General features: G+C 37.2%; 1 protein-coding gene across 1 annotated transcript; it reads right to left on the bottom strand.

The window, feature by feature from the left end:
• On the bottom strand, positions 1-25,754 carry LOC140143709 (carboxypeptidase B-like). Its single transcript, XM_072165522.1, has 7 exons — positions 25,608-25,754; positions 25,035-25,133; positions 22,527-22,637; positions 16,737-16,827; positions 14,753-14,964; positions 2,354-2,438; positions 1-549 (listed from the first exon to the last, which is right to left on the bottom strand). The coding sequence occupies exons 1-7, from the start codon at positions 25,752-25,754 to the stop codon at positions 368-370; spliced, it is 927 nt and encodes a 308-aa protein (XP_072021623.1). The 3' UTR covers positions 1-367.

Here is a 25,754-nt window from a genome sequence, read left to right as displayed (position 1 = left end):
TCCAATCGGATCCCCACTTTCAGTCATGAAAATGATTTTTTGGAAAAAAAACAAGCTGCTTTCTTCCAAAATTTTGGCAGCAATCACAAACTATAGCATGCGAATTGTTTTGGGTAGTTATTATTGAGTTTTATCGATATCATGGCAAGAAGGTGAAAAATATTCAAAACTGTTGTCCATGACTGTAATAGGGGCTGCAGCATTTTACCGCCTATATTATGTAGTTTTGATTGAGCTGAAGACATTTGATACTGCTTCCAATGATATGTATCCCTATTTACGTATTTTAACAGTATTTCTCATGCATTTAAGCAAATAATCACGTATTTCGATTATTAGTATTTTAAGACCTTTTCGAATGATTGTCTCAATTTAAAGGATCTGTTCCGAAAACTTTAAGCGCTTCAAATGTCTCGATACCAGAATCCTCAATCATCCTCTCTGGAATACTAAACCCATATCGTCCTTCGTCTCTCAATTCCACAACGTAAGTATATTTGACACCAAGAGTGCCATAGCCATAATCCTCGCTGGCTCCGGAGGCAGGGTCTGAAATTTTGAATAGCAAAACGTTAGTGTCATGTCCCATACTATATAGTAATTGATTATAGTACGTATAATAGTACATTGTTATCAGGTTATACCGGGTTTTTTTGTTGTTGTTGTTTGGGTTTTGTTTTTTGATGTCTATGCCACACATACCATAATACAACACATAAAAATATTTCTGACATTGAATATTGTACAACAGGGAAAAAAGTTCCAATAAAAAAGTATTTTATACTTCATATATTCTTGTTTATTGATTGGTTAATAGTGGATCACATGACCAATAGTAGTTCTACCATCAGTAGGCCTACTCCCATCCGTACAGAGTACCTCAAAACCGTAAATAGTCTTTTCAGTGTCCCGGATGAGCCGTAAATAGGAGTACCAATCCGTGAATAGTACTTGTGATAATGACTTCCGGGAATAACTTTCGCGCCCGAAATATTATGATATTATATTTGTTAGAGGCATAGCAGGGTACCAGCTGGATAATCTTTCAGAAATAGCCTATGTGCTTTGGAGGCAAATTCCTTCAAATGTTGACAGGTTGACCCTATGAAGTGGATGAGGAAACGAAGATATACAGCATTGTTTTATTAAATTTTAATGTATAGGCCTACCTTTATACAGAGTTCGGTGAGGATTTTTTTTTACAAATCAGTGAGGCGAATTTTTTTCTCGTCTCATTAGGGGGCGAAATTTAAACTCCCATGCCGTTCCCCCTGGAAATAAAATGGTACAAAAGTGCAAAGGACGCGCGGGGAGAGTGTGACAATTTTGTGTTATATAAGTAAAGATTGTGCACACATTTTGACTGTAAGTTAAAAGAATGCGCGTATAGCGCGCCAAGATTTTGAGTCACCAGCACTTGATAATATATCATACCCCACTATTCCGAAGAAATATGACAGCCCCCAAACATAAACATTTCTCCATTAGCTTTGTACACGTTGTCACCTTTGTCATTTCAAATCATTTGGTATAATAACTCAACTTGAGTTTATCTTGACGGACTACGCATGTATGCCGTCCGGGTATGCCGCAGTCCAAACTCAGTTGAACATGTACCTCATGGCGGCGCGGCATCAGTATTAGGGACATGTATATTTTTGTGCCTGTTTGAGATAGCAAAAAGTCCCCATATTCCACCATGCACCACTATCTCCAAATAACCACTCTTACTTATTTTCAATTTCAAACTACTAGTATGTTAACCCAAACTGAAAGCGCATTTAGATGTCTAATGGACCAGTGCGCCCAAAGCGCGCAAAGGGAATTTTACCTTATTTTGGCTTTTATTTTTACCTCTATTGGATTTTCTTTTCTCCCAAAAAGGAAGTCAAATACCCACTGAATAAGTAAAGTTTGTCAATTTTGTGTCCCATCATCCAATATCGGTGGTCCCAGTTTTAGTCATTTTAAGGACATGTTACTCTTTGTCATCCCCTTTTTATCCCTTCAAAATGTCTGGGGAAACATGGAAAATTGGAAAGGTTTGACCATAAAAACGATTCTCTTATAAACCATCTATGCACAATTTCCATCTCGATACACCTGGGCACACAATTTCGTCCAAGCTAGCAGTGAATTGTCTCTACACACTCTTTCACACACCATCTAAATCTATTGTCGCCACAGTTCAAAAAATAAAAAATAAAAATATTCGTAACCATAGAAAAGATTACGATTACAACATTACTCCAATGCAATATAGTTTCGACATTAGTTTGAATCGATCAGATCGGGTAAGATTGCAATTTGTTTCGGTGGATTGTTTGATGTGACAATTTAAGTTATAACTTACACATATCAGGTCCAGACATTCCAACAAAGTAAGAGGTTCCAAATTGGCTTTGTAAAGCAGCTGTTGCTTCATTGGCTATTGCTTTCTGTACAAAGGGAAACGTAAAAGAGGTACTGAATTATCAATACAATATTCATATTCATAAATTCCTCTTGCTTTCGAAATCTACCCAGTTACTTTATAATTTACATTCTGATTAGTGCTTATCTTTATCCATATGTTTACTTTAAGCACTTCGTACATTAATTGAATTGCTATTTAACTATAGAATCTTGTATAATACTTCAGCTTCATTTCTCATTTATATGTTTAATCTAAAGTAGTTCTTTATATGTGATTTTGTAAATCGTAATTATTATAAATGTGAAAACACGTGTGAATAAATTAATTGAATGAATGAATGAATGAACGAACGAACGAACGAATGTGCTACGGTATATGATTTCGCGGATTTGAAAGTGATGCAAATTTAATAATAAAACTGTCTTTTCACACTTGCTACCCGGATCTGGTAACACTACATCACACTCTGACCGAATCGACTAGATAGCTTAAGGTTACGCAGAATTTTGGCATTATCAGCCCACAATTTAAATGCATGTAGACCCCTCCCCCTTAAAATTTAACGTCATAAGGTTTACGTGTTACGACACTGTGTGGCCAAATCAGGGGGGTGACACTAAATTGACGGCTTTTGTTTAGCCACGCAAACCTATGGCAAATTTTATTGGCTTGCTCTCAACAAAGTGAGGCAAGGTATCGATCGGTTATGAATAATTCACATCAACTCTTACTCAGCCCATGTGATTGAGGTCACCACATAAAGGTGTCGTAAGTTTAGCGAATCGAACCTGTTGAAGATAGTAAAAAGCGCCCCCAAGCAAGATTAGACCGGGCGGAAGTGGGTCAACTACTATGATCCCATCAGGCCACAGTGATTTGTTTCTGCAAGAAAGTCTTTTAAAGGGATTGTTGATATAGTAATGTCGAAATTAACTATCGATAATACTCCAAAGGAAATATACGACAAGCATAAGATATGAAATACAGTGAGTATTTGAATTCACAAAAATCATTTGACACTTCACGTGACCTTCCAAAATGGCGCCCGCGGCAATGGTATCCCGAAAAATATCAATCTGCACTAATACACTTATTGGTGTAGCCTGCCAGTATGAATTATTGTTGAAAAGTAGAATAGCATCGTAATTTTGACATTTAATTGTATACCGCCACTAATAATCCAAAAATCCGATCTTTATTCATTACCGGTACGTCTATTGGCTCATTTTCTTACATTGAACTAGTATAGGCACTTCAACATCGACGATAACCAGCGTACACCACAAGACCTCAGAAAAAATCATAGGCTCACGTCAAGCCGTCTGTACACCTGTCTTCAATCATATAATAGATTGAATACAATACCGTTCATACCGCTCTTTTCAAAGAGACTAATCTTACAGGTGCAAGTGATTAGCATTTCTTTGACATCTATGGTTCAATGCATCGGTATGTCCTACCGCATGAACGTGAGTGCGGGCGATATAGTCAAAATTGCATTCATCTATTGTTAATCCGATTTAAGTACGTCACTTCGCCAGCGTGCGTATAAACGTATTCTGTTAGGGAGTAGCCTACATTAAACAATTCCAATTTCAAACTGTGTGATTGGCAATAGGCCCCTATACCGGTAGGCCTACATTGAAAATGACGATTATAGTATTTGTTTCCTAGCTACATCATATTTTGATTGTTTCCGTTTGCCATAATTTAACATGGAATAAAAGCAAAACTCACTGAAAAATAATATTTGCTGAAAAATCAACTAAGTTTAGGAAATGTTCAGAAATACTTTGGTGGGGGACAATATATCTTTTCGTGTTACAAATTTTTAACCCCTTATCCCCTCTTCGTGAACCCAAAACTTTGTTGACCCCCGGCTTCACAAGTTAATGGACCTAAAATTGTTATGACCCCCACCCTCATATTAAGTATAAAACTATCTCCCCAACCCCCACTGATCTGTACCATTGTACATCAAACGATAGAGGAAATAATATTATTAAATGATACTAAAACTTGTATTCATGTCAGTGTTGTGAGTCGGTAAATTACCGGTTGATTTACATTTTTATTTACCGCCATCTCAATTTACCGTAGTAAAATAGGGCAATTTAAATTAAAACTTCAAATAATATTGTTTTTGTTTGTTTATTTTAGATGACAACTACAGTTTCATGCAAAAGAGTTAAGCAAATACTTTAAAATGTACGTTCGGCACATAGACCTACGCGCATGGCCTGGCAAAGCTAGTCTGGTCGGAATGTGCATAATAATATTATGTTTCGTTCGGTAGCCGATACAAACGGAAACTACTCTGTCCCTTGATCAAACGTCTTTTATATTAACGGCCTCTGGTCAGGTCAGACCATCATTTTAATAACAATATGCTATTAACATATGAATTGGACACATGCAAATTACGGAGTGTCACATCCTGATTTAATAATCCTTAGCCAAATGTCACAGCGCCGTTCGCATCAAAACATAACTACAATAAGCTCATGGTGACGCTATGCAGAGGCAAATATACAAGCACCCCTTGAATGCATCGAACCCACTTTCCTCGGTATTGATATGCAAATGCGACTTGCTATATCGTTGTGTGACGTCAAAATCGATCATTGCCAGGTCAACTGGTTCACGTTGTGTTCGGAACCACGATCAAACTGATCACAACACAAAGTCAATAGGTTGCTAACAGGTGTGTAAACCAAGCGTGAACCAGGAACTTTACGCCAGCGAAATTACGTAATGTTACTCTGTCAACGGGATCACACGCTTGAGTAATGAACCACGATCGAAACAATCACCACACAAAGTACATGTTATGGCACTCGAAGGCATACCAAAATAGCGTGATCCGGTAAACAAGAGAATTACGTAACCACTTCGATGCAGAATTGGTATGACGTATTCATTACGACGGTGAACAGTGCTAAGCACATACTGCAGTTACTGTCCGTTGTCCTATACACAATACACAGTGCTCTTACCATTGACGCGTGACCTCTACAAATAGCGTACGTTAGAAGTATGGGGATTTGCCTAGTTAACGTCGCTGTGTGAAAAATAACCGGCCAATATTAAAAGTACTCTTCTAAAATTCTAGAAAATATAGTTTTGTAACATGTCCTAAATTTTTAGCTAATTTAGATGTTTGGAAATATTCGTACTTTGGTGTTTTAGTGTATGTTATAGGTAATAGTACATTGCCTAGTTAACGTCGCTGTGTGAAAATAACCGGCCAATATTAAAAGTACTCTTCTAAAATTCTAGAAAATATAGTTTTGTAACATGTCCTAAATTTTTAGCTAATTTAGATGTTTGGAAATATGCGTACTTTGGTGTTTTAGGAAGGATATGTAAACGACAGATAATACCAAAAAATATGAAGAAATTATTTCCAAACCGTGTTAAGTCAACAATCATTATGTTGCTTCATTTTCAAGAATGCTGGTTAACAAAAAGCAGATCATTGTCTCATTTCGTGAACAAAGGTCCACATACCATTGTTTCCTTGCGTTTCCTTTATAATCGGTTACCCAACTGAAGCTATAGTACCAGATCATAGCGATACCGCACATATAAAACAGACACATGTGCACAACCAGAGAAGATCTGATTTAATCAGTTGAGCTGTTTTCAATGAGTGTTATCTTGGTTTAATAGCTTTTAATGGGGTTTAAGTCCTGCAAAGTTCGTGGTGAATTCTACTCTAGACATGACTGCATCATGACGGGTGTAATGTAGCTAAATCTAGGCGTGTTAAATTAAATAGGTGTACAGTATAGCACGATTTATCAGCATTATTATTATTATTATTATTATTATTAAAGCACATTTCTATAGCGCTCTACAAATAACACAGCGCTTTTGCTCCAAAACAAAAAACATATGAAAAACAATATAAAAACAACAACAATAAGCATTTAAAGGATATGTAAATTGACCAACATAAACGTGTATACAAATGACAATTAACTACAATCTTAAAATCATCAGGATGCCCACGTGATTTTCCGGGAATCCCAGCCACGTCATTGCAACCTCGATGTGACCTCAGTCAGACTTTTTGGTTCATTGGTGATTCCATCTAACCCCGTAAAACAATATTGTGTGATTTTCTTTACCTACTTATAAAATCAATAATTCATGCTTGGAGCCAAATCCATTATATCTGATTAGTGATATTCTTTTCTTACGAGAAAATGAAATACAAACACACAAACAAATACAGCGCCATAATGCAAGATGTTTTGTGACTTATGTCATTACATGTCATGCATTTCCTTCGTATTGTATGTTGACGGTAAGTCTAATTTCGACATTACTTTAGCAAAAAGACATTCGCTTATCAAATTAGAAGACTATCTTATAAAAACAAATCACTGCTGCCTGATGGGATCATAGTAGTTGTCCCACTTCCGCCCGGTCTGACCGTGATAGAGGGCGTTTTGTACTCACTTCAGCAAGTTCAATATACTAAACCTGCGACATATTTATGTGGTGACCTCAATCACATGTGCCGTGTAAGAGTTGATGAGAATTATTCTTAACCGATCGATACCTTTCCTCGCTTTGTTAAGAGCAACCAAAAACAAAAATTCAAAGGTTTGCGTTGCTAATACAAAAACCATGAATTTAGTGTCACTTCCTGCATTCAGTCCAGTTTAGCGCATAGCATCGAGTTTTGCGGGCTATTCGAAAATGAGTATTGTTCATGAATTTAGTGTCACTTCCTGCATTCAGTCCAGTTTAGCGCATAGCATCGAGTTTTGCGGGCTATTTGAAAATGAGTATTGTTCACACGTGTATGCCATTTTGTCTAAATAACTTCAACAACGGAGTTCGGTGTTGGATGGCGAAGCGAGACAGACCATGAAAAAGTTAAAAGATAAACCAGAGTTTATACGGTTTGGGACGAATGTTTTTCAATTTAAATCCAATGATGGTTTGTGTTTTGATTTAACACGAATTGATACAAACTTGGAACATTTAAATGTTAATTTATTGTTGACATATGGATAGAATTTCGAATTTTGGCTATCTTTTAAAAATAAAGATATTTACGCTTTAGTTTGCTTGGACCTGGTTGCAAAATTAGATTTATTCTGGTTAGGTCGTGAATAAATTTGAAAAACAAAATTGGGCAAATTGTCTGTTTATGAGAAATCTAGTCCATCGGGCTATTCCATTTGGAACTCCGTACACCCCTATGGAAGACAGGAACATAATCTTTCAAAAAGGGGTTGTTTACTTATATCAATTTTTAAAAGGTTCACAAGTATTAAATCTCCCGGTAGCGAATTATATTTGGGGGAAAAACGGGTGAAACCTATAGGATATTCTAATATATAAAATGTATTAAGTAGTTAAGGTAGACTTTTTTCGAGTTGAGGTCAAAGGTCACGATGACGTCACTTCCGGGTCAAAGGTCAACCGAGGTCAAAGGTCATGGATCAAAGGTCACGATGACGTCACTTCCGGGTCAAAGGTCACGATGACGTCACTTCCGGGTCAAAGGTCATCAGGGGTCAAAGATCGATTTGCATATTCATGAGATGGGCGTGGCTAATTTGAATATTCATGAGATGGGCGTGGCTAATTAGCACATATGAATATTCATGAGATGGGCGTGGCTAATTTGAATATTCATGAGATGGGCGTGGCTAATTAGCATATATGAATATTCGTGAGATGGGCGTGGCTAATTAGCATATATGAATATTCATGAGATGGGCGTTGCTAATTAGCATATATGAATAGTCATGAGGTGGGCGTGGCTAATTAGCATATATGAATATTCATGAGATGGGCGTGGCTAATTAGCATGATGGGCGTGGCTAAAAAAATATATATTTTTTTAATTTCCAAAAAAATATCAAAAAATTTTAAATTTTGAATTTTTTTTTTTTTTTTTAAAAAAAAAAAATGAAAAAAATTTACCCTTTTTCCCCACAGAACGATTTTATTATTTACAATTTTGAAAAAAAAAAAAAAAAAAAATTTCAGAGTGACTTTTGACCCGTTTTTGTTCTAGAAACACCGAAATTTTAAAAATAAGGGAAAAAATTTGCCTAAAATAACGCGTCGTATCGGGCGTATTACGGAAGGTATCGGCTTCAAACTCGGTATATACGGTAAGGGTCGAATTACGAGCTATCCGCGGGGGTCGAGGGGTCGAAAGGTCAATGCGCTTAAAAAATTAATTTTGTCTAGGGAAATATCGTATTTTTCGTTTTATATTACGTATCGAGGTAAAACTCCCTCACCATGCTACACGGAAGCGACCCTCGACCGGGAAGTGATGCTTGGCCCGGAGCGACCCTTTGACGAACTTTGATCCCTACGTGTCCACGTACTCGTATAAAATGACTTATGATCGGCGTGACATAGAACTGGATTAAAACCAGTTAGAACCAGTCCTACCACCTCCCACTACCACCATCACATACAGCAAAAATACACCAATGCGTCGATCGCGTAATGAAATGATCGATCGCGTAATGAAATGCGTCAAAGCGTAACGAAATGCGCCGATTGCGTAACGAAATGCGCCGATTGCGTAATGAAATGCGTCAAAGCGTAACGAAATGTGTCAAAATACGTCGATCGCGTAACGAATTGCGTCAAAATGTGTCGATCGCGTAACGAAATGCGTCAAAGCGTAACAAATTGCGTCAAAAATGCATCATTGCGTCCTAAAATACGTCAAAGCGTAACAAATTGCTTAAATTGCATAGTAACAAATTGCGTCAAAAATGCATCCTTGCTTCCTAAAATGTGTCAAAGCGTAACAAATTGCTTAAATTGCGTAACAAATTATTTCAAAATGGGTCAAAAATAGAGTGACTCTTTACGTAATTTAAATCTGACATCGTTTCCGGTACAAAATGGCGCACTTCCGATACAAAATGGTGGAACATTTCAAAATGCACTTCCGGTTGACCTTTGACTCGGAAGTGACACTTGACCCTTAATTGCGTCTTTACGTAACAAATTGCGTCAAATTACATCCATGGCGAGACAAAATGCGTAACGCGAAAGGGATGTTAGAGGTTTAAAATTGGGGTAATAACGACTAAAAGAGGCGATATTTTGTTTCTCTACTTTTTATTATCTTTAAAAATATTCGCGTGTTAATCTTCATCGTCTTCGCCCATGGTGGATTCCTCAACATCTTCATCATAATGGAACAGCCCATCAAATTTAGAGCGATATTTAGCTATCGTTCTCTTCACGGCTTTGTCCACCTCAACGCCATTCTCCATTTTCTCCTCGAGATCGTCCGCGATCTCCGCGTAAACTCCTTCGTCTTTGAGAAGAGCGTGGCTTCGTAGAAACGCGCTGTACCGCTCGAAAAAGTCGCGTTTTACGGCCCATACCGTTTTCAAATGGGCCTTTTCTCTCGCCATCTCCGGATCCATGCCGTCGCCGACGTACTTTTCGTATTTTTCCCTCCTCATATCTTCCGTGGCTTCTTTAGCTCCCGCGTACCATTCCCGATAAGCCTCGTTGTCTTCCAGTTCGTCGCCGGATTCTCTGTCCGAGACAACCTCCGAGTCGTTATCGTCGGACTCCTCCTCCTCGTCTTCATCATCATCCTCTTCTTCTTCAAGGTGTACGTGTCGCTTGTGTCTCTCGAGATCGTACTTGCGCGAGAACGTCCTGCCGCACACGGAGCAAGGGTAAGATTTAAAAGTATTCATGTCGACTTTTCGGAAGTTAGGATCGAAATGATCGAAAGGTTTAAAATGACCGACTTATATACTAAACTTTTGCGTTACGCTAATCATTACGCAATTTACGCATTAAACTGCTTAATCAACGCAATTTATTACGCTGTGACGCATTTCAATACGCAATTGACGCATTTTGTTACGCTTTGACGCATTTTGTTACGCTTTGACGCATTTTGTTACGCTTTGACGCATTTTGTTACGCTTTGACGCATTTTGTTGCGTAACTGATGCAATTTGTTACGCAATTGACGCATTTTGTTGTATGTGGTGGTGGGAGGGGATAGGAGAACAGGTTTTATCCGGTTCCATATCGCGATTCCCCTTCACAATCGGAATACGAATACTCCACACGGGTCTACGAAAGAGAAATATTCATGGTCAAAATGCACTACATTACCCAGCTCTTTGACTCATTTTGAAGCATTTTATCGTGCAATCGGCGTCACTTCCGGGTCGAGGGTCGCTTCCGTGTAGCATGATCAGGGCTTTAAGTTTTACCTCGATATGATATTTCCCTAGACAAAATTAATCCTCCTCCTTTCGACCCCTCGACCCCCGCGGATAGCTCGTAATTCGACCCTTACCGTATATACCGAGTTTGAAGCCGATACCTTCCGTAATACGCCCGATACGACGCGTTATTTTAGGCAAATTTTTTCCCTTATTTCTAAAATTTCGGTGTTTCTAGAACAAAAACGGGTCATTTCGGGTCAAAGGTCACTGCAGGGTCAAGGGTCACTCTAAAAAATTATTTTTCTATTTTTTTCACAAATGTTTTTATAATTTTTTTGAAATTTTTTTGAAATTTTTTTTTGAAATTTTTCTTGAAATTTTTTTTGAAATTTTTTTGAAATCTTCTTTTGAAATTTTTTTTTTTGAAATTTTTCTTGAAATTTTTTTTTTTTTTGAAATTTTTTTGAAATTTTTTTTGAAATTTTATTTGAAATTTTCTTTTAAAATTTTATTTTGAAATTTTTTCATTTTTTTTTCAACTTTTTTCAAAATTTTATTCATATATGCTAATTAGACACGCCCATCTCGTGAATATTCATATATGCTAATTAGCCACGCCCACATCATGAATATTCATATATGCTAATTATACGCCCATATCATGAATATTCATATATGCTAATTAGCCACGCCCATCTCATGAATATTCATATATGCTAATTAGCCACGCCTATCTCATGAATATTCATATATGCTAATTAGCCACGCCCATCTCATAAATATTCAAATTAGTCACGCCCATCTCATGAATATGCAAATCGATCTTTGACCCCTGATGACCTTTGACCCGGAAGTGACGTCATCGTGACCTTTGACCCATGACCTTTGACCTCGGCTGACCTTTGACCCGGAAGTGACGTCATCGTGACCTTTGACCCATGACCTCGGTTGACCTTTGACCCGGAAGTGACGTCATCGTGACCTTTGACCCATGACCTTTGACCTCGCTTGACCTTTGACCCGGAAGTGACGTCATCGTGACCTTTGACCTCAACTCGAAAAAAGTCTACCTTAACTACTGTATTATTGAATTTCAATCGGTGGTGTAGAACAAAAGTCATGCATGATCAAACAGAAGGGGTAAAACATCGACCTGGGGAGAATTAGACACAAACTCACATTACTTGGCTTATGTTTAATAGTTCAATAGAATAATAGAAAAATATTCCATAGAATAAAATGAAATAACTTTTCTATATCTTTCTATATTTTTGAATTAATGAATGTGTACATCAAAAAAGTCAACCTGGCAACTTCCTGAAACCAAATGTTTTTTGCTGAAATGGCAATGTTTGGTTAAAAATGAGAATTGTTTTCACAATTTTTATTGTTTTATTGATATACAAAAGCTTTAACTACAGTTAATATTCTTGATATTAAAGGGTACCACAATTTCAGAATATTTGCAGAAGTCACAGGTTGGTCAGTTACCATGGTTACCATAACACTTGCAGTCGAATTTGCCAAACGATCACTTTATGATGACCTTTGATTTTCAAAATTTCATAGGTCAAAAACCTTTGGTTTCAGGATTGTCGTGATTGACCTTTTTTATGTACTATAGCAGATAGACCGATGTGGTCTACACCCTGTTAACCCCTTTTTTTTTGAAAATCAAAATGAAAATAGATAACTTAATATGCCTACTCCGATTACTACCTAGCAAACACAAATAGTTTATATAAAACGTTAAATATCGAGGTAAAGTGTAAATAAAAGGTATAAGATTTGTTTAAGCTTTTATTCAAAATAACATTCAAACCACTTTTCTTTCAAAACTTACTGCAAAACAATCTAACATAAGTAGATACAAAAAGTGTTGACATTTCGCAAAAATGTTTGCCAAATAAGATTTTACAATAACATTTTTTTTTCAAATGTTGTTGTAGTATTTTTTCAGTATAAAACGTTTTAAAAGAGCGTTTTCATGACTTTTATATAACCCGACATTTAAATGTTATCAAAATGCATTGGTGATAAACGACGTTACACGAACTACTGTTGACCGTCCAAAGACCATTAACACTGCATTATGACGACACGATCTGACCTAAAACGCCTTTTCGCCATTTTGGACGGTATCCTCCACGCACAAATTAATACACAATCTGCACGTTCGAATTCGCGTCAAAAAACTTCCAAATCTATTCACCTCATCTCATCTATATTAGGTCATATTTTAACAAACCAATTGGATTTTATTACATGTTCAATTTAGTTACTTTGAATCGCTTCATAAATTATGACAAATATGAGATTATTTCGCATTTTCTAATGCTTTTTTAGTCATTTTGGATCGTCATGATTTGCTTCCAAGCGCAATGTGACATCCGTACGGGAATTCTACCATTTACCAATCATAATGGATCGCACCATCTAGAGGGCATACTAAATTAGTTTGGACTTAAGTAGTGTAACATCATATGGTAACATGCAGTTGCTGTTCCGGTTTCACGTTTTACGTAATAATCGCAATATCTCTATTGGCGGATCTGTAGCGTGTGCAACTTGGCTGTCAAATGGCCCCTAACGAAAATAAGCTTCAGGCTTTCCAGGAGCTTCCAGGGTTGTCAAACCAAAACAAATCACATTAAAAATACTTCCCTCGACACTAAATCTGGTTTAAAAGTGTGCCTTAGAAAATAAACACGAAACGTCTTTAAATATGCCATGGCGGTTCGGATAATGACCCTAACGACGATTCAATATGTGATGATGATGAATGTGTTTTTATGTAAAATAGTATTTTGGTAAACATTTAGGTTACCATCATACTAATCCCCCCACCCATGGTATCATAATTTGTGGAAATAAACACTCAGTACGCCAGTGACCATTCTCTATTGTTATGCATAGTCGTGCTAAAAGTCGATCGATACAAAAAATGTTGAAATCAGCATAATTCAGAAATGCACCTTTTCGCTTTGAAATTAATTTCTCGGTTAAATAAAAAAAACTATAATTTTATTTTTTTCAGTAATGTCGGATAAAAACATGGCACTTAGAAATACCTACTTAAAATTAGGCATGAAAGTGTGTCTTTTAGTGTAAGATTGTTTATTTTTATACGCCTTTCAAACTAATGTAGTTCGCTAAAGAAAGAGTTTTTCACCTCCATAAGGCACATCGATGGGTATAGGCCTATATATTATAGTTTTGTCAGAATATCCGTTTTGATAATCGATATTTCTATAGTGGCTTGCAAGTACGTTCGCGAGTTGAATTTGACAAAATTGGTAGTCGGAATTGAAAAATGGTGCAATCAAAACCGAAATTCAGACAAAACTGATATATAGCTCTATAGTTATGATGTGCTTTAGAAAGTTGGGAAATATTATTATTAACAAGTTACTTTGAAAAGCAGAAACATTGACCCCCCCCAAAAAAAAAGCTCATACTTAAGTTTAACACCAGTTTGAAAAAATATACAGTGCCAATCATTATAGTTTTTTCCTGACATTTACTGAAAAAAATCACAATTATTGCTTTTCATTTGGCCGAGGAAATTAATTTTACAGTGAAAAGGTGTAACTCAAAATTTTGCTCATTTCAACACCAAATTCGATCGTTTGCCTCATTAAATGACTAAGTGAGCTTCGAATAACAATTGCCATCGATTCACTAGCGTTCTGAGTGCAAAGCTAGTCAATTCAAACAACATTTGCCCCCAAACTATTTATACTGGTATCCCACACAATTACAAGTTGATCTCCGTTGTTTCACATCCCTTGTAAAGAGTTCTATAGATTTTTGATTTTATAAGCATCCAAAGACCTCGCTTGATTGTAAAATTCATGTTTTCATCCGATGACGCCATAATTTTCCATCTCTCACGGTCTCACCGTGTCCCCATTTCATTTTGTGCAATGTTCTCTCACCAAAAACGCCTTACTTTAAAGTATCAGAGTTTAATACACATGTATACATTTCATATCGAAATCCCCCGGCCTTCGGAGGTAAGATTGTTTTCCCGAACAGTCATGACAGTGGTAACCTAACCATAGAGAGGGCTTGAGCTCTCTTTGTCAGGAACCCGCAGCCCCAAAATGTAACAAGAATATGATTTACGAATACTTACTTGATCGTTCTGGTCTGGTTGTGGCGTGTTTCCGTTGCCTGTATACCCCCATGGATACAACCAAAGCTGACCGTAGTTATGGAAGTCAATGAACAGTGCCATATTGCCTGAGAATTGCTGGATCCAATTATGTACTACAGTAACCTCTGGTCCACTTAATGCACTCGCACCACGATATGTTTCGGAACACTTATTGGGACTAGCTCCGGTACCTGTTTTTAATGAAATAAGCAATTATGAAATATTTTCATATATTCATCGGAACTATTATCAAGTGGTTTCTGGTTCCTTTCCTGAGGCGGGAGGGGAGTTACATGATCAACGCAAGGCCTTTCAATATATTCCACCTTTTTAGGAGAAATCTCTCCGGAACTTTCAGGAACTTTTAGCGGTTTTGTTCGATTATATCACCCTTGATAGATTACTCGATTTATGGAGAATGATTGAGCACATGCATCATTAGTTAGGGCGTCACAAATGTACCGTCCTCAGCTCTTCACATTTGTTCACTCTTCAAAACCTATTTTTAGGCAAAGATTAACCTTCTAGTGTCCAAAAATAACAGTTCAAGATTCACCACCAGAAAATTATTAGGTCAAGATCCACAACTCATGTAATGTCAAATTATCACAATCTACACGACGTTTCACCATTGCGATTATTTATTTGGTTGAAGATTCACCGCATCTGGAAACGAAATGGGTCATAAATCACCCAATGGTGTTGTCAAGCAAGGTAAAGATCAAGGACACATTTTACCCAACGAAATGGCGAAGTCTTGAGGAGGGTTGAGTAAAGATTCCCTTTGATTTCCCTTTCTAACATGCCCTTTGATTCCTGCATTAGCCATTGCCATTTTAGCCAGTAGCATTATATTGCCATTATAATGACCATGCGTGGCTGTTGAAGAACTAGTGGATTCGACCTACCATCCCCGGGTTACCATCATGGCGATTTCTGCCATGAAGATATCGGGGCGATGACACTGTGCATTGTTGGTAATTTCTACGTTCACACACGTTTTAAGTCAGCTCAACATATAAAGGTTGGTTACATTATTTGGATGATGTTAAGCGGATACCCTCTTAATGCCAGGTGGGTAGGGGTCAAAAAAAGCCTTTTTTACCAAAAAAAACATGTATATCCCGGATGTGTTTTTATGATATGCAATGCAGAAAATACAAAGTAATGCCTAAAAGTGTCATGTCACGGATGGTGTGGGACAGTAAAGATGAATCTCTCGTAGTCGGATTGAGAACACCATCAGTTCAATCAACTCTTCAGGAAAGACCCCCTTTTTCAAACCGGCTTTTACCCGATGACCCCTTTTTGTGTTACTGGTCTACCTATTACCCAATGCCCCCCCCTCCTCAATGACCAACCTTTTTATTTTCTGCTACCCAATGACCCCCCCAATTTTATTTCCATAGCAAAGTACTTAATGATCCACCTTTTTTTCAGTGGGTATTTTGTGTTCTCCTATATAGTATTAAGTAGTTACAAGCTATTGCCCCTTCTGGCAATCAGGTACCATTGACCCTCATTTTCAGTTTTTTTACACCAAATTACTCTTTTTTTAAAGTTACGAAATGGCCCCATTTTTTATCCAGGTTATGCACTGAATGGCCCATATTTTTGTAAATGTACATTTTAGCTGAAAGACCCCTACTAGGAGTGCCCAGAAAGAAAGAAAGAAAGAAAGAAAGAAAGAAAGAAAGAAAGAAAGAAAGAAAGAAAGAAAGAAAGAAAGAAAGAAAGAAAGCAAGAAAGAAAGAAAGAAAGAAAGAAAGAAAGAAAGAAAGAAAGAACGAACGAACGAACGAACGAAGAAAGAAAAAGAAAGAAAGAAAGAAAGAAAGAAAGAAAGAAAGAAAGAAAGAAAGAAAGAAAGAAAGAAAGAGGCTAGACTAAAGAAAGCGGCTAGACTAAAGGAAGAAGAAGAAAGCATTAGCATGTAAACTAATTTCATAAATTTCACACGTACCTCCCCATTGATAGGGGTAGTTTCTGTTCAAATCAGTTCCAACACAAGAAGATGAAGGGTTTGGCTGGCGGTTCTTCCTCCACATACGATCCTAAGTGAGAAGATAAAAATGGGTTTTTGACAGAAGTGAGACGAATCAGACATTGGTACTATCTGCTGCCGGAAGAAAATGATGGTACGGGATTGATCATAAATACTTCTATTGTGGGGTCGGAGAATAATAGAGGGGGTGTGGAAATTTTTAGCACAGCTACCTTGGCAACGCTGACAAACGCGAGCGTATTGCGAGGACGTTGACCACATCGACTCGCCGATTATAGGTGTGGGTGTCGTTTCTAAAATAAATACACTTTATATATATTTTTTAACTTATTTTGTTTTTCTATTGATTTATAAAATTAATGTTTATGTTTTATTCGTTCAATGGAAAGAGTATTTTCATTCGGTGTTCCATTCAACTCGGCAAAGCCTCGTTGAATGGAACAGTCCATATTTCACCTCGTGAAAATATTCTCCCCATTGTTCTCATAAACATTCAATATTTGTATAATTAATAACTAATAATTTGAGATTATAATCAGATCTACTGGAATTATATTTCACATCATATTCCGGATGCATTATCAGGCCAGCTGATGTTATGGCGGCAACTCAAATTGCCAACTCAAATCGTAAGTCTCGTAGAGCAGATTATAATCTCAAATTCTTAGAACTAATATCACTAAAAGGTAGGTGGTCAAATTTTTTTGGTATTGTGTTTTGTACCTCACATTGAGACCTATACCAAAATAACCCATTTCCCAAGTTTTGAGGTACATTGCACTAGCCTTTTTGAAGCAGCGCCCGCAGGCGATGCTTCCCTATTTAATTTCACCGAAATGGCTTGCATACGATAGGTGATATGCCTCAACTTTTGTTGATACACTATTCAAAATACATACGATAATCGAGCTCAACTGTATTCGAAGGCCGTGATTGGTCAATTCTCAAAAGCTCACGGCCTTCGAATACAGTCGTCACGAGCTATGCAAGGTACATGTAGCTCAAGGTCGAAGTTTGGTCATACGTAGCTTAGGTCGCGCGATGGTTTAATTGCACGAAAAGTACGCTGACGTAACACCACTCCACGCCATACATATTCTCCCAGTCACATTTCCCCAATATGAAATTTTAAAAAAGGAAAATTAAGTTTGGCAGAGGCGGGGTTCGAACTCCCGGCGCACCGCTTTGGATACTCTATGAGCCTAGCGCCTTAGACCGCTCGGCCACTTGTCTTGTTGGTATCCATTTGAAACTTATTTGAACATATAATCGCAACTTCAACATAGGCCTACCACGTGACAAGGCAGAAAACGTACCATATTTTGGAATTTTATTTGCCTAAAAACATTAATGTGTATTAATAGCGCTCAATTGTTGTTAACTGCGTGTTCTACATACAGAAATCCTACAATAAAAAAAGGCCTCTACATAGACAATACATTATATCGATTTTGACTCGCCGGACACGTGCGCTCGTACATCGTATATACATGTGTGTCAGTATAATAATATAGTGGGGTCTACAATTTTTCTTGTATACACGTTCGATGTTTTTATCATTTATATAAAAATTCCACATTAGACCTCAAATTTTTCAGGAAATAAATGATCAGATTACCATAAAAACGAAACAGTAATCTTTGGCGGGGTCTAATGTAATTTTTACATAGAATTTTCAACGTTTTTTCTATCCTTATTCTTGCTCAATTAAAAAAATATTTTGGCGTATATAAAATTGAAATGAAATTCTTAAACGACATCAAATGTGCCACAGTTGGGTATCACGAATCGTTATATATGATGTGCAGTATATTCTTTTATAAATAGGATGCTTCAATTTTGACACAAAAAATATTTCATTGAAAACCCTCTCACTCGGCTATCTAAAATAAAGGTAACACGCTTCCCTAGAATGTGCAATAAATTAGCATTAAAAGTTTTCTTATTTTAGCAGCATTCCAGAAACACTTGTCGTTTGGAGAAAAGAGGAGTACTCCGTAGGCGTGTGTTCTTTGCGTAGTACGCAAATAAAATATATACTGCGCCAATAAAGTATCCTTATACTTGGAACTTGGAAAAATAATCACAATTTCCAAACTGAACAATATTGGGGTAAATTTGTTATTTTAATAAATGCCCTATCTAATCCTGCACATTATGACACCATATCGAATCCAATGTGACTTCAAGAAGCAAAGTTAAAAGCATTTGATTAGACGAAGGTCCAGTTTTAAAAGTGACAAACTGGCCTATTCAAAACTCCACAGACTAGACATCTGGTTTGAGAGTGGTGAATGGCTAATTTATGCGTTTGGCATTAATTAAGAACCAAAGGACCAAAAGAAAACTGAAACAAAATAACTGACAAATAAAATGAAAGTTATGAAAAGTTCAGAGAAGCAAAAACTGAAATAAAAACTGCTTTAAATAACGCTTCATTGAAGAAGCTGTGTTGTCTCTTTGTTTCGCTTGTTGGAATCTTTTTGCGCTTCTTGAGGTCACATTGGATTCAATATGGTGTCATAATGTGCAGGATTAGATAGTGCATCTATTAAAAAAACAAATTTACCCTAATATTGTTCAGTTTTGAAATTATGATTATTTGTCCAAGTGTAAGGATACTTTATTGGCGCAGTATTATGTGTCTACCCAAGATATTGGCTCTCATGATCGATAATTAGATATTTAGCCTATAGTAAAGACTAAAACAGTCGTATTTTCACGTAGTAAACTAAAAAATCATCAAAGGTTAATTATCTTGGGATTTAATTAAACTATATAAATTTAACAATAAGTTTAAATTTAGAGAATAAAGGTATTTGTCGTGCATCTATCGTCTCATATAACACGGGCGACATCATTATTTCAAGCAAAACGACGGTTCCAATAGCACGTGCGAGTATCTCCTCGACATGTACGCGCTAAAGTGTGTGTTATCGTGTCGTCATGTCACAAGATTATCGCAAAACAGCCAATCATTTTAAGCGTATTCAATTATTGACCAATGAAATCCTAGACGCCTAAGATTTTACACGCCTAAGATTTCTTACACGTCTAAGGGACCGTTCACAAACACTTGTAAGGGGGGCCTGATGCAAAAAGGGGGGCCCTGAAAATGTTTGACTCTCCTAAGGGGGGGCCTGAAAAAATTACAACAAATTTTCCTGGAAAAATTGAGTTTATATGCTTTTCTATGGGGTTGACCCATAATTTTCATGTCAAAAAGGGGGGCCCTGAAATTTTTTGGGTCTGAAAGGGGGGCCCCAAAAATGTTCGCGATGAAACTTTTTTGCATCAGGCCCCCCCCCTTACAAGTGTTTGTGAACGGTCCCTAAGATTGATACTTTAGTGATGGACGGTATCACCAATGTGATAGCTCGCCTAGCTCACGGGCGCACACCACTAAATAAACTCCCATTGAAATACGTGTAAATATACATGAAAGTAAGTTTGTTTTTCTACCCCATGTAAAACCATTTTTCATATTTTGGTAGCACCAATGTCTTAAATAAAGATTAAAATTTAATTTAAAATGGTTTTTTTGACACAAGTTGAGACTAACTTTTAAGCTACGGGGACCTGAACAGCGCCACCCTTATTTTCAGCTTGCACAAATGCCTCCTTACCATGTCCGCACGCGGATTAGTTTCGGGAGCCAAACTTTTTGACCAGATCAAGATGCACCATTTTGTGATATTCTGAACATTGATCAATTGCATATCTTTTAATTTAATTATAATAAACAATCACGGCTACTCATCTTGCTCCCAAGGGACACCCACTTGTTTTCACTACCGACCTATGTTTACCGGGACTATCAAGGGTTACACCAAATGCGGAAGGATTTAGTGGTGTGCTGCCTCACAAAGCACCTTGGAAGACTACTACTAGCAGCTCGTATTACAGATACCATGTGCATTAACCGATCATAAAGTACGGCGGGAAAATCAGTTCAGTTCAGTTTATTTATAGGTATAAGTTTCGAATATTTTATCAGATTTGTTATCAGGGAAGTGCCATTATAATCCGGCAGAATGACCAAATGACACGACCGCCAACCATGCCAACACAGCCTGTAACATCATGTACAGGTCCTGACCAACAACAACAGGCGCCGGTGAGAGCATCTCTACAGCGTCCGTCGTACGGTTTGATCGAATTTGCGATACCGTCCATCACTAGTCACGGTCAAATGGTCAATCTTGGACGTCTAAGAAAAATCTTAGGCGTGTAAAATCTTAGGCGTCTAAGATTTCATTGGTCAATAATTGAATACGCCTGTCATTCGTTGATTTAAGTTTACCGCGAAATTCTTAGACGTCTAAGATTGCATCTTAGGCGTCTAAGATTGCATCTTAGACGTCTAAGAATGCATCTTAGACGTCTAAGATTGCATCTTGGACGTCCAAGGTTGGGCGTATTATCTTAGGCGTATTTTAAAGGTATCCGCCATCCATACTGTCGTGCATCTATCGCTATATATTATTTGAATTAATTCAATTAGGGTGCATCTATAAGAAAATCGTAGCGTTTTTACCCCTCTGAGACTCGAGAACCATACGTCTCAGCTAGGTCAAACATATCTTTTCTAAATCGTCATACAGAGCAATACTTTGGCGTGGTTTATGAAAAGTCCTGAGCAATTATAAAATTTGACCACTGCATACCTGAATTCTTTTCTGAGTAAGATGCATTTTTTTTTATCAACGTTTTGCCTAATCTTTGAGATCAGTTTAAAAGCTCACGGGATTTCTCTTGCTTCTTGACTATGATGACTACAAAGCCATATTTCAGATGTGCTGGGACTCCCGTTCTCTGATACCTGTATGATGGATCTAAGATATTCCGAAACAATAGCTTCGCTCGCTGCTCCTTTCGCTCGAGGGGCGTCGCAGTTTGCGAAAAGGGATATTGCGAATACAGACCAAACAAACACGGTGAAAACGAACATTCCCACATTTTCCTGAACTCTCGAAGTGAATTGTCGAACTTGGCAACATTCTGTAGATGTACATTGTACTTTATAGTAAGATTTAATCTTTCCCTAGAGAAGTTTCTTTCTAGGGAAAGACTAAATCTTACTCATGTTACCAACCTAGCTGAGTACCAAGCCCGGGGCATATCAAAAATATTTGGTGGGTATGTTCCCCGGAATTTTGAGGTGGTGGGTCTTTGGGAGCTGACGGTGTACCGGTAAAAGGGGGTCTTTCGGAGCTGCGAACAAGTAAAATGGGGACTTTTGGAGCTGCGAACAGTGAAAATCAAGGGTCTTTCTTGGCTTCCTGATTGAAAATCGCCTAAAAACAGAAATATGAGGAATGAGCAATTTTGGGGCCTTTTAGAGCTGAAATTATCCAAATCAAGAGTCTTTCGGAGCTCTGTTTTGGTCAAATATAGGGAGGGGGTCCTTCGGAGCTGCGAAATCTAAAAGGGGGTCTTTCCGGGGAACATACCCGTGTAGATTTTTGTGTTAAGTGCCCCCCCCGTACCAAGTAATTTCAAATTATTGTACTTTATTTAAAAAAATATAGAAATTTAAGTACAATTGTAGTCTTTATTTTAAAATTGTATTGAGACATATTATTTTGTTTCTTTCAATAGGCCTTTAACTTTCAATTTTAATTGAAATAGTATTTGTATTGGGCCCGGTATCCGCTTGTCGTAGTATTTATAATGGTTTTATAGTGAATCCCCGGGATTCTCTCATACCTTTAGAAGTTTGTACATAGCTAAAACTTGTATACTCACATTGCTCCACGTGTAAGCATAACCATCTACGTTCAGGGATGGTATAATATACCAGTCATAGTTGTCTACCATGGCCTTCACCGTGGCATCAGTGTTGTAAGTTGTTGCCAGCTGCAAGACATAGGTCAAAACTGATATGAAAATGAGCGCGAAATACGCATGATAACATTGTTTATGTTTTTGGGCGGGTGCGGCATGCCGCACCCGCCCTGTATTAGCCTGACTATTGACCTACTTTTTCACATGCAGTGTTTGCAGAAAATATTCGTGCTGGTTATATACCCAAAAACCCACAGAGGTGATAGTTTACAGCGAATTTTGTAATTATTACTTGATTTTGATATTTAAGTAATACGATAAAGTCATCATAGGCAGTAATGTGTTGGTTTGAAAAGAAATAACAAAAATAATTATTTAAGTAATAGAAATACTATTCAGAAATTGCAGCAAGATTTGCAGATGTCTTTATTTGAACAGTACCAGTTCTCTAGTTTTGCTAGTTTTCCTAATCTTTGGGCTAAATTAATAGCATGATAAAGGTCATAATTTTACACTGACAGCTTCGCTATGTACTTATAGCTTGTATGTGCATTGTGCTCAGTGTGTACATAGGCTATTTACTTTTCAAATCTTGTGACAAATTGTGCTTGCTGATGCTTGTATAATGTATTAGACAAATTATTAGAATGCATGTGCAGCATGTCCTGCATGTATGTAGCACCAGTAGAAATGGCCCAGGTTGAATAGAATAAATAAACCTATGAATGAATATTTTATTCCCTGGATTATATTTGTCGGGACAAAATAATGATATAGCTTGACGCTTTGAAATACAGTTATGTTAATCATGATATTAGTTAGAAAGTTAAAAAATAATATCGAAATCTTATAAAATCAAACTTTTCCCCTCATAAGTTGTATCAAAAGAATATATTGAGGAAATAGATATGACAGATTTTGAAATTTTGATATGGAAAGATAGCCCAGACATGTTGTCTCACCAGAGAAGATGAGCAGAAGTCTTCCTATCTGATGATTAAAAAAACCTCTAGGTATGATTACGAAAATGTTTTAAATAACTATTATCTACAAAACTTTTATAACAATGTTTTATATAAAATGCTAATATAAACGTTTTCTGTTATGATGTGAAGGGTTAATATAAAAACAGGGAAAATCTGTTCCAACTGACCAGTAGGGAACCAAAGGCTGGATCCAAACGGATACAACAGTGTCACACTAGCAATGGATAAGATTAAAATCAGGGAAAATATGACACAACATCCAATGGGGGAATAACATAAACGTATAAAGTTAAAACCTCTTTTAACTTTGTTTATACGTCTTGTGTTATTCCCCCATTGGAAATCGATGTTGCGTCATATTTTCGCTGTTTTTAATTGTGAAGGGTTACTCATTCTTTCATTTTTCTTGACAATTTTTCATTTGCCCGCCCTATTCCTTTTAAAGGAATTTTTATTTCACCAGCAAACATTTTATTTCAATATAATTGCACAGAAACACAATCTCCGCTAGCTTATGTTAAAAAATTTAAGCGACCGCATGCTTTTTTTGTTTGTTTTTATGCCACTGATGGCAAAAATAATATCACTACTTTCTGTCAAACTGCAAATATGTGTATTTGTCTTTAGTTTTTCAATACCTAGGGCGCCGAAATTTTTACTTCTCGCCCGAAGGCAGCTTTCAAAATTCAAAAAATGGTACAGGTGTGTAAGGATGAAACAGACTTCTGTTAGAGAATAATATACAAAAGTTGTCTTTGAGACTTTTGGACCTAAATTATGAGTCATTGGATTAGAACATCAATTTTACAACAAACGTTGGTTGGAAAGTAAAAAAACCAGTGAACATTGATGAAGAAAGCCTTGAGTATTGGATTGCTTGCTCTAAACATGCTAAATGTCTTCGAATAGCGTTGATATCGCAAAAGAGCATTTAGTGATATAAAGTGAGTTTGTGTCAAACTTACAGGCCTCACATTACAGTCACTGACCATTGCCATTGTCACCTCAATCGTTCCAGAAACCAGTTACATAAAAGCTCATAAACCAGCGGGTTTTGAAATGGGCCACTCATTAAAGTTTTTCCGACAAGACAATTTAACAACATCTCAAGAACGGAGGGACATACCTTCCCCGTTATTTCATAGAGGGACCCCTTAAAATCCTGATTATTATTATTGCTTTGTGTATCCTTTTTAGCGCGAAAACACCGTGGGCAAAAATAGGATTAAATTGGAAAATGTTTGTGCATTAGCTCATTATACCAAAACTGAAATTAAAATATTTTTGCCCGCGTCTAGCGCAAATGTCCCTAAATCCGGCGAAAAATATGCGCCGGATTTTCTACCCTCGCCACTGACAAAGTTAGGAGATGGTCAAGTATGAGTTTAACGAAAGTATCGGGTGATGACAGCGATGCTGAAACTACATATTGAAGAGCCCCACCCCTCCACCGGTCCAAGCGACACGGTTCTGACTAGCTTACCTGATTGGCCATATACATCATAGTTGCTGGAGAGATCCACTCACGTGCATGGATACCACCTTGTATATGAATTACGCGTTTACTTCCTCCGGAGCTGATCTGAAAATCAATATATAAAAATATACAGTGTACAAACGGCAATCTGCCATGTGTATGTACATGTATGTGCCGTGGGTCATTCATTCACAACAAGCACGAATCACATGGTTTTATTTAAAACTCATATTGACCAACATAAAAATTGTCAAGTGCAATGACGTCATTGTTATTTGTACTCAACTGTCGTCAGCCTGCATTATATTATTTGGACGTCATTACCCAGGAATTTTGAATATCGCGTGTTAAGAGATGGCCGTTTTTATTCGTTTTTATGGTCAATATCAGTTTGTTAAAAACATGTGATTCGTGCTTGACAATCATTTTCTAACATTTTAGTTATAATCACTGATAATGTTGTGATTGTCGGAGACTTCTTCTAAGATGTGTCGTTCCAAGACTCTAGCTTCTGGGTCCCAGAGGCTAGCTTTGGGGCTCAACACGTGCTTGTACAGGAAGCATTTAAAGATACATTACCGCCAATCGCATGCTCTCTAGTCCCCATCCCAGCTTCCGGGCTGAGAAAGGTTTGGGGTTGAGGCCCGGCGGTTGAGGTTCAGATAATGGCTCTGTCAGGGCTAGAAGACAAAATTTCGAAAATCTGCCCTTAAGCTCCAATACCAT

The sequence above is a fragment of the Amphiura filiformis genome, unplaced genomic scaffold (assembly GCF_039555335.1).
Source record: "Amphiura filiformis unplaced genomic scaffold, Afil_fr2py scaffold_26, whole genome shotgun sequence".
Taxonomy (NCBI): Eukaryota; Metazoa; Echinodermata; class Ophiuroidea; order Amphilepidida; family Amphiuridae; genus Amphiura; species Amphiura filiformis.
The sequence above is the reverse complement of the archived record's forward strand: the minus strand, read 5'-3'. Positions and strand labels throughout refer to the sequence as shown.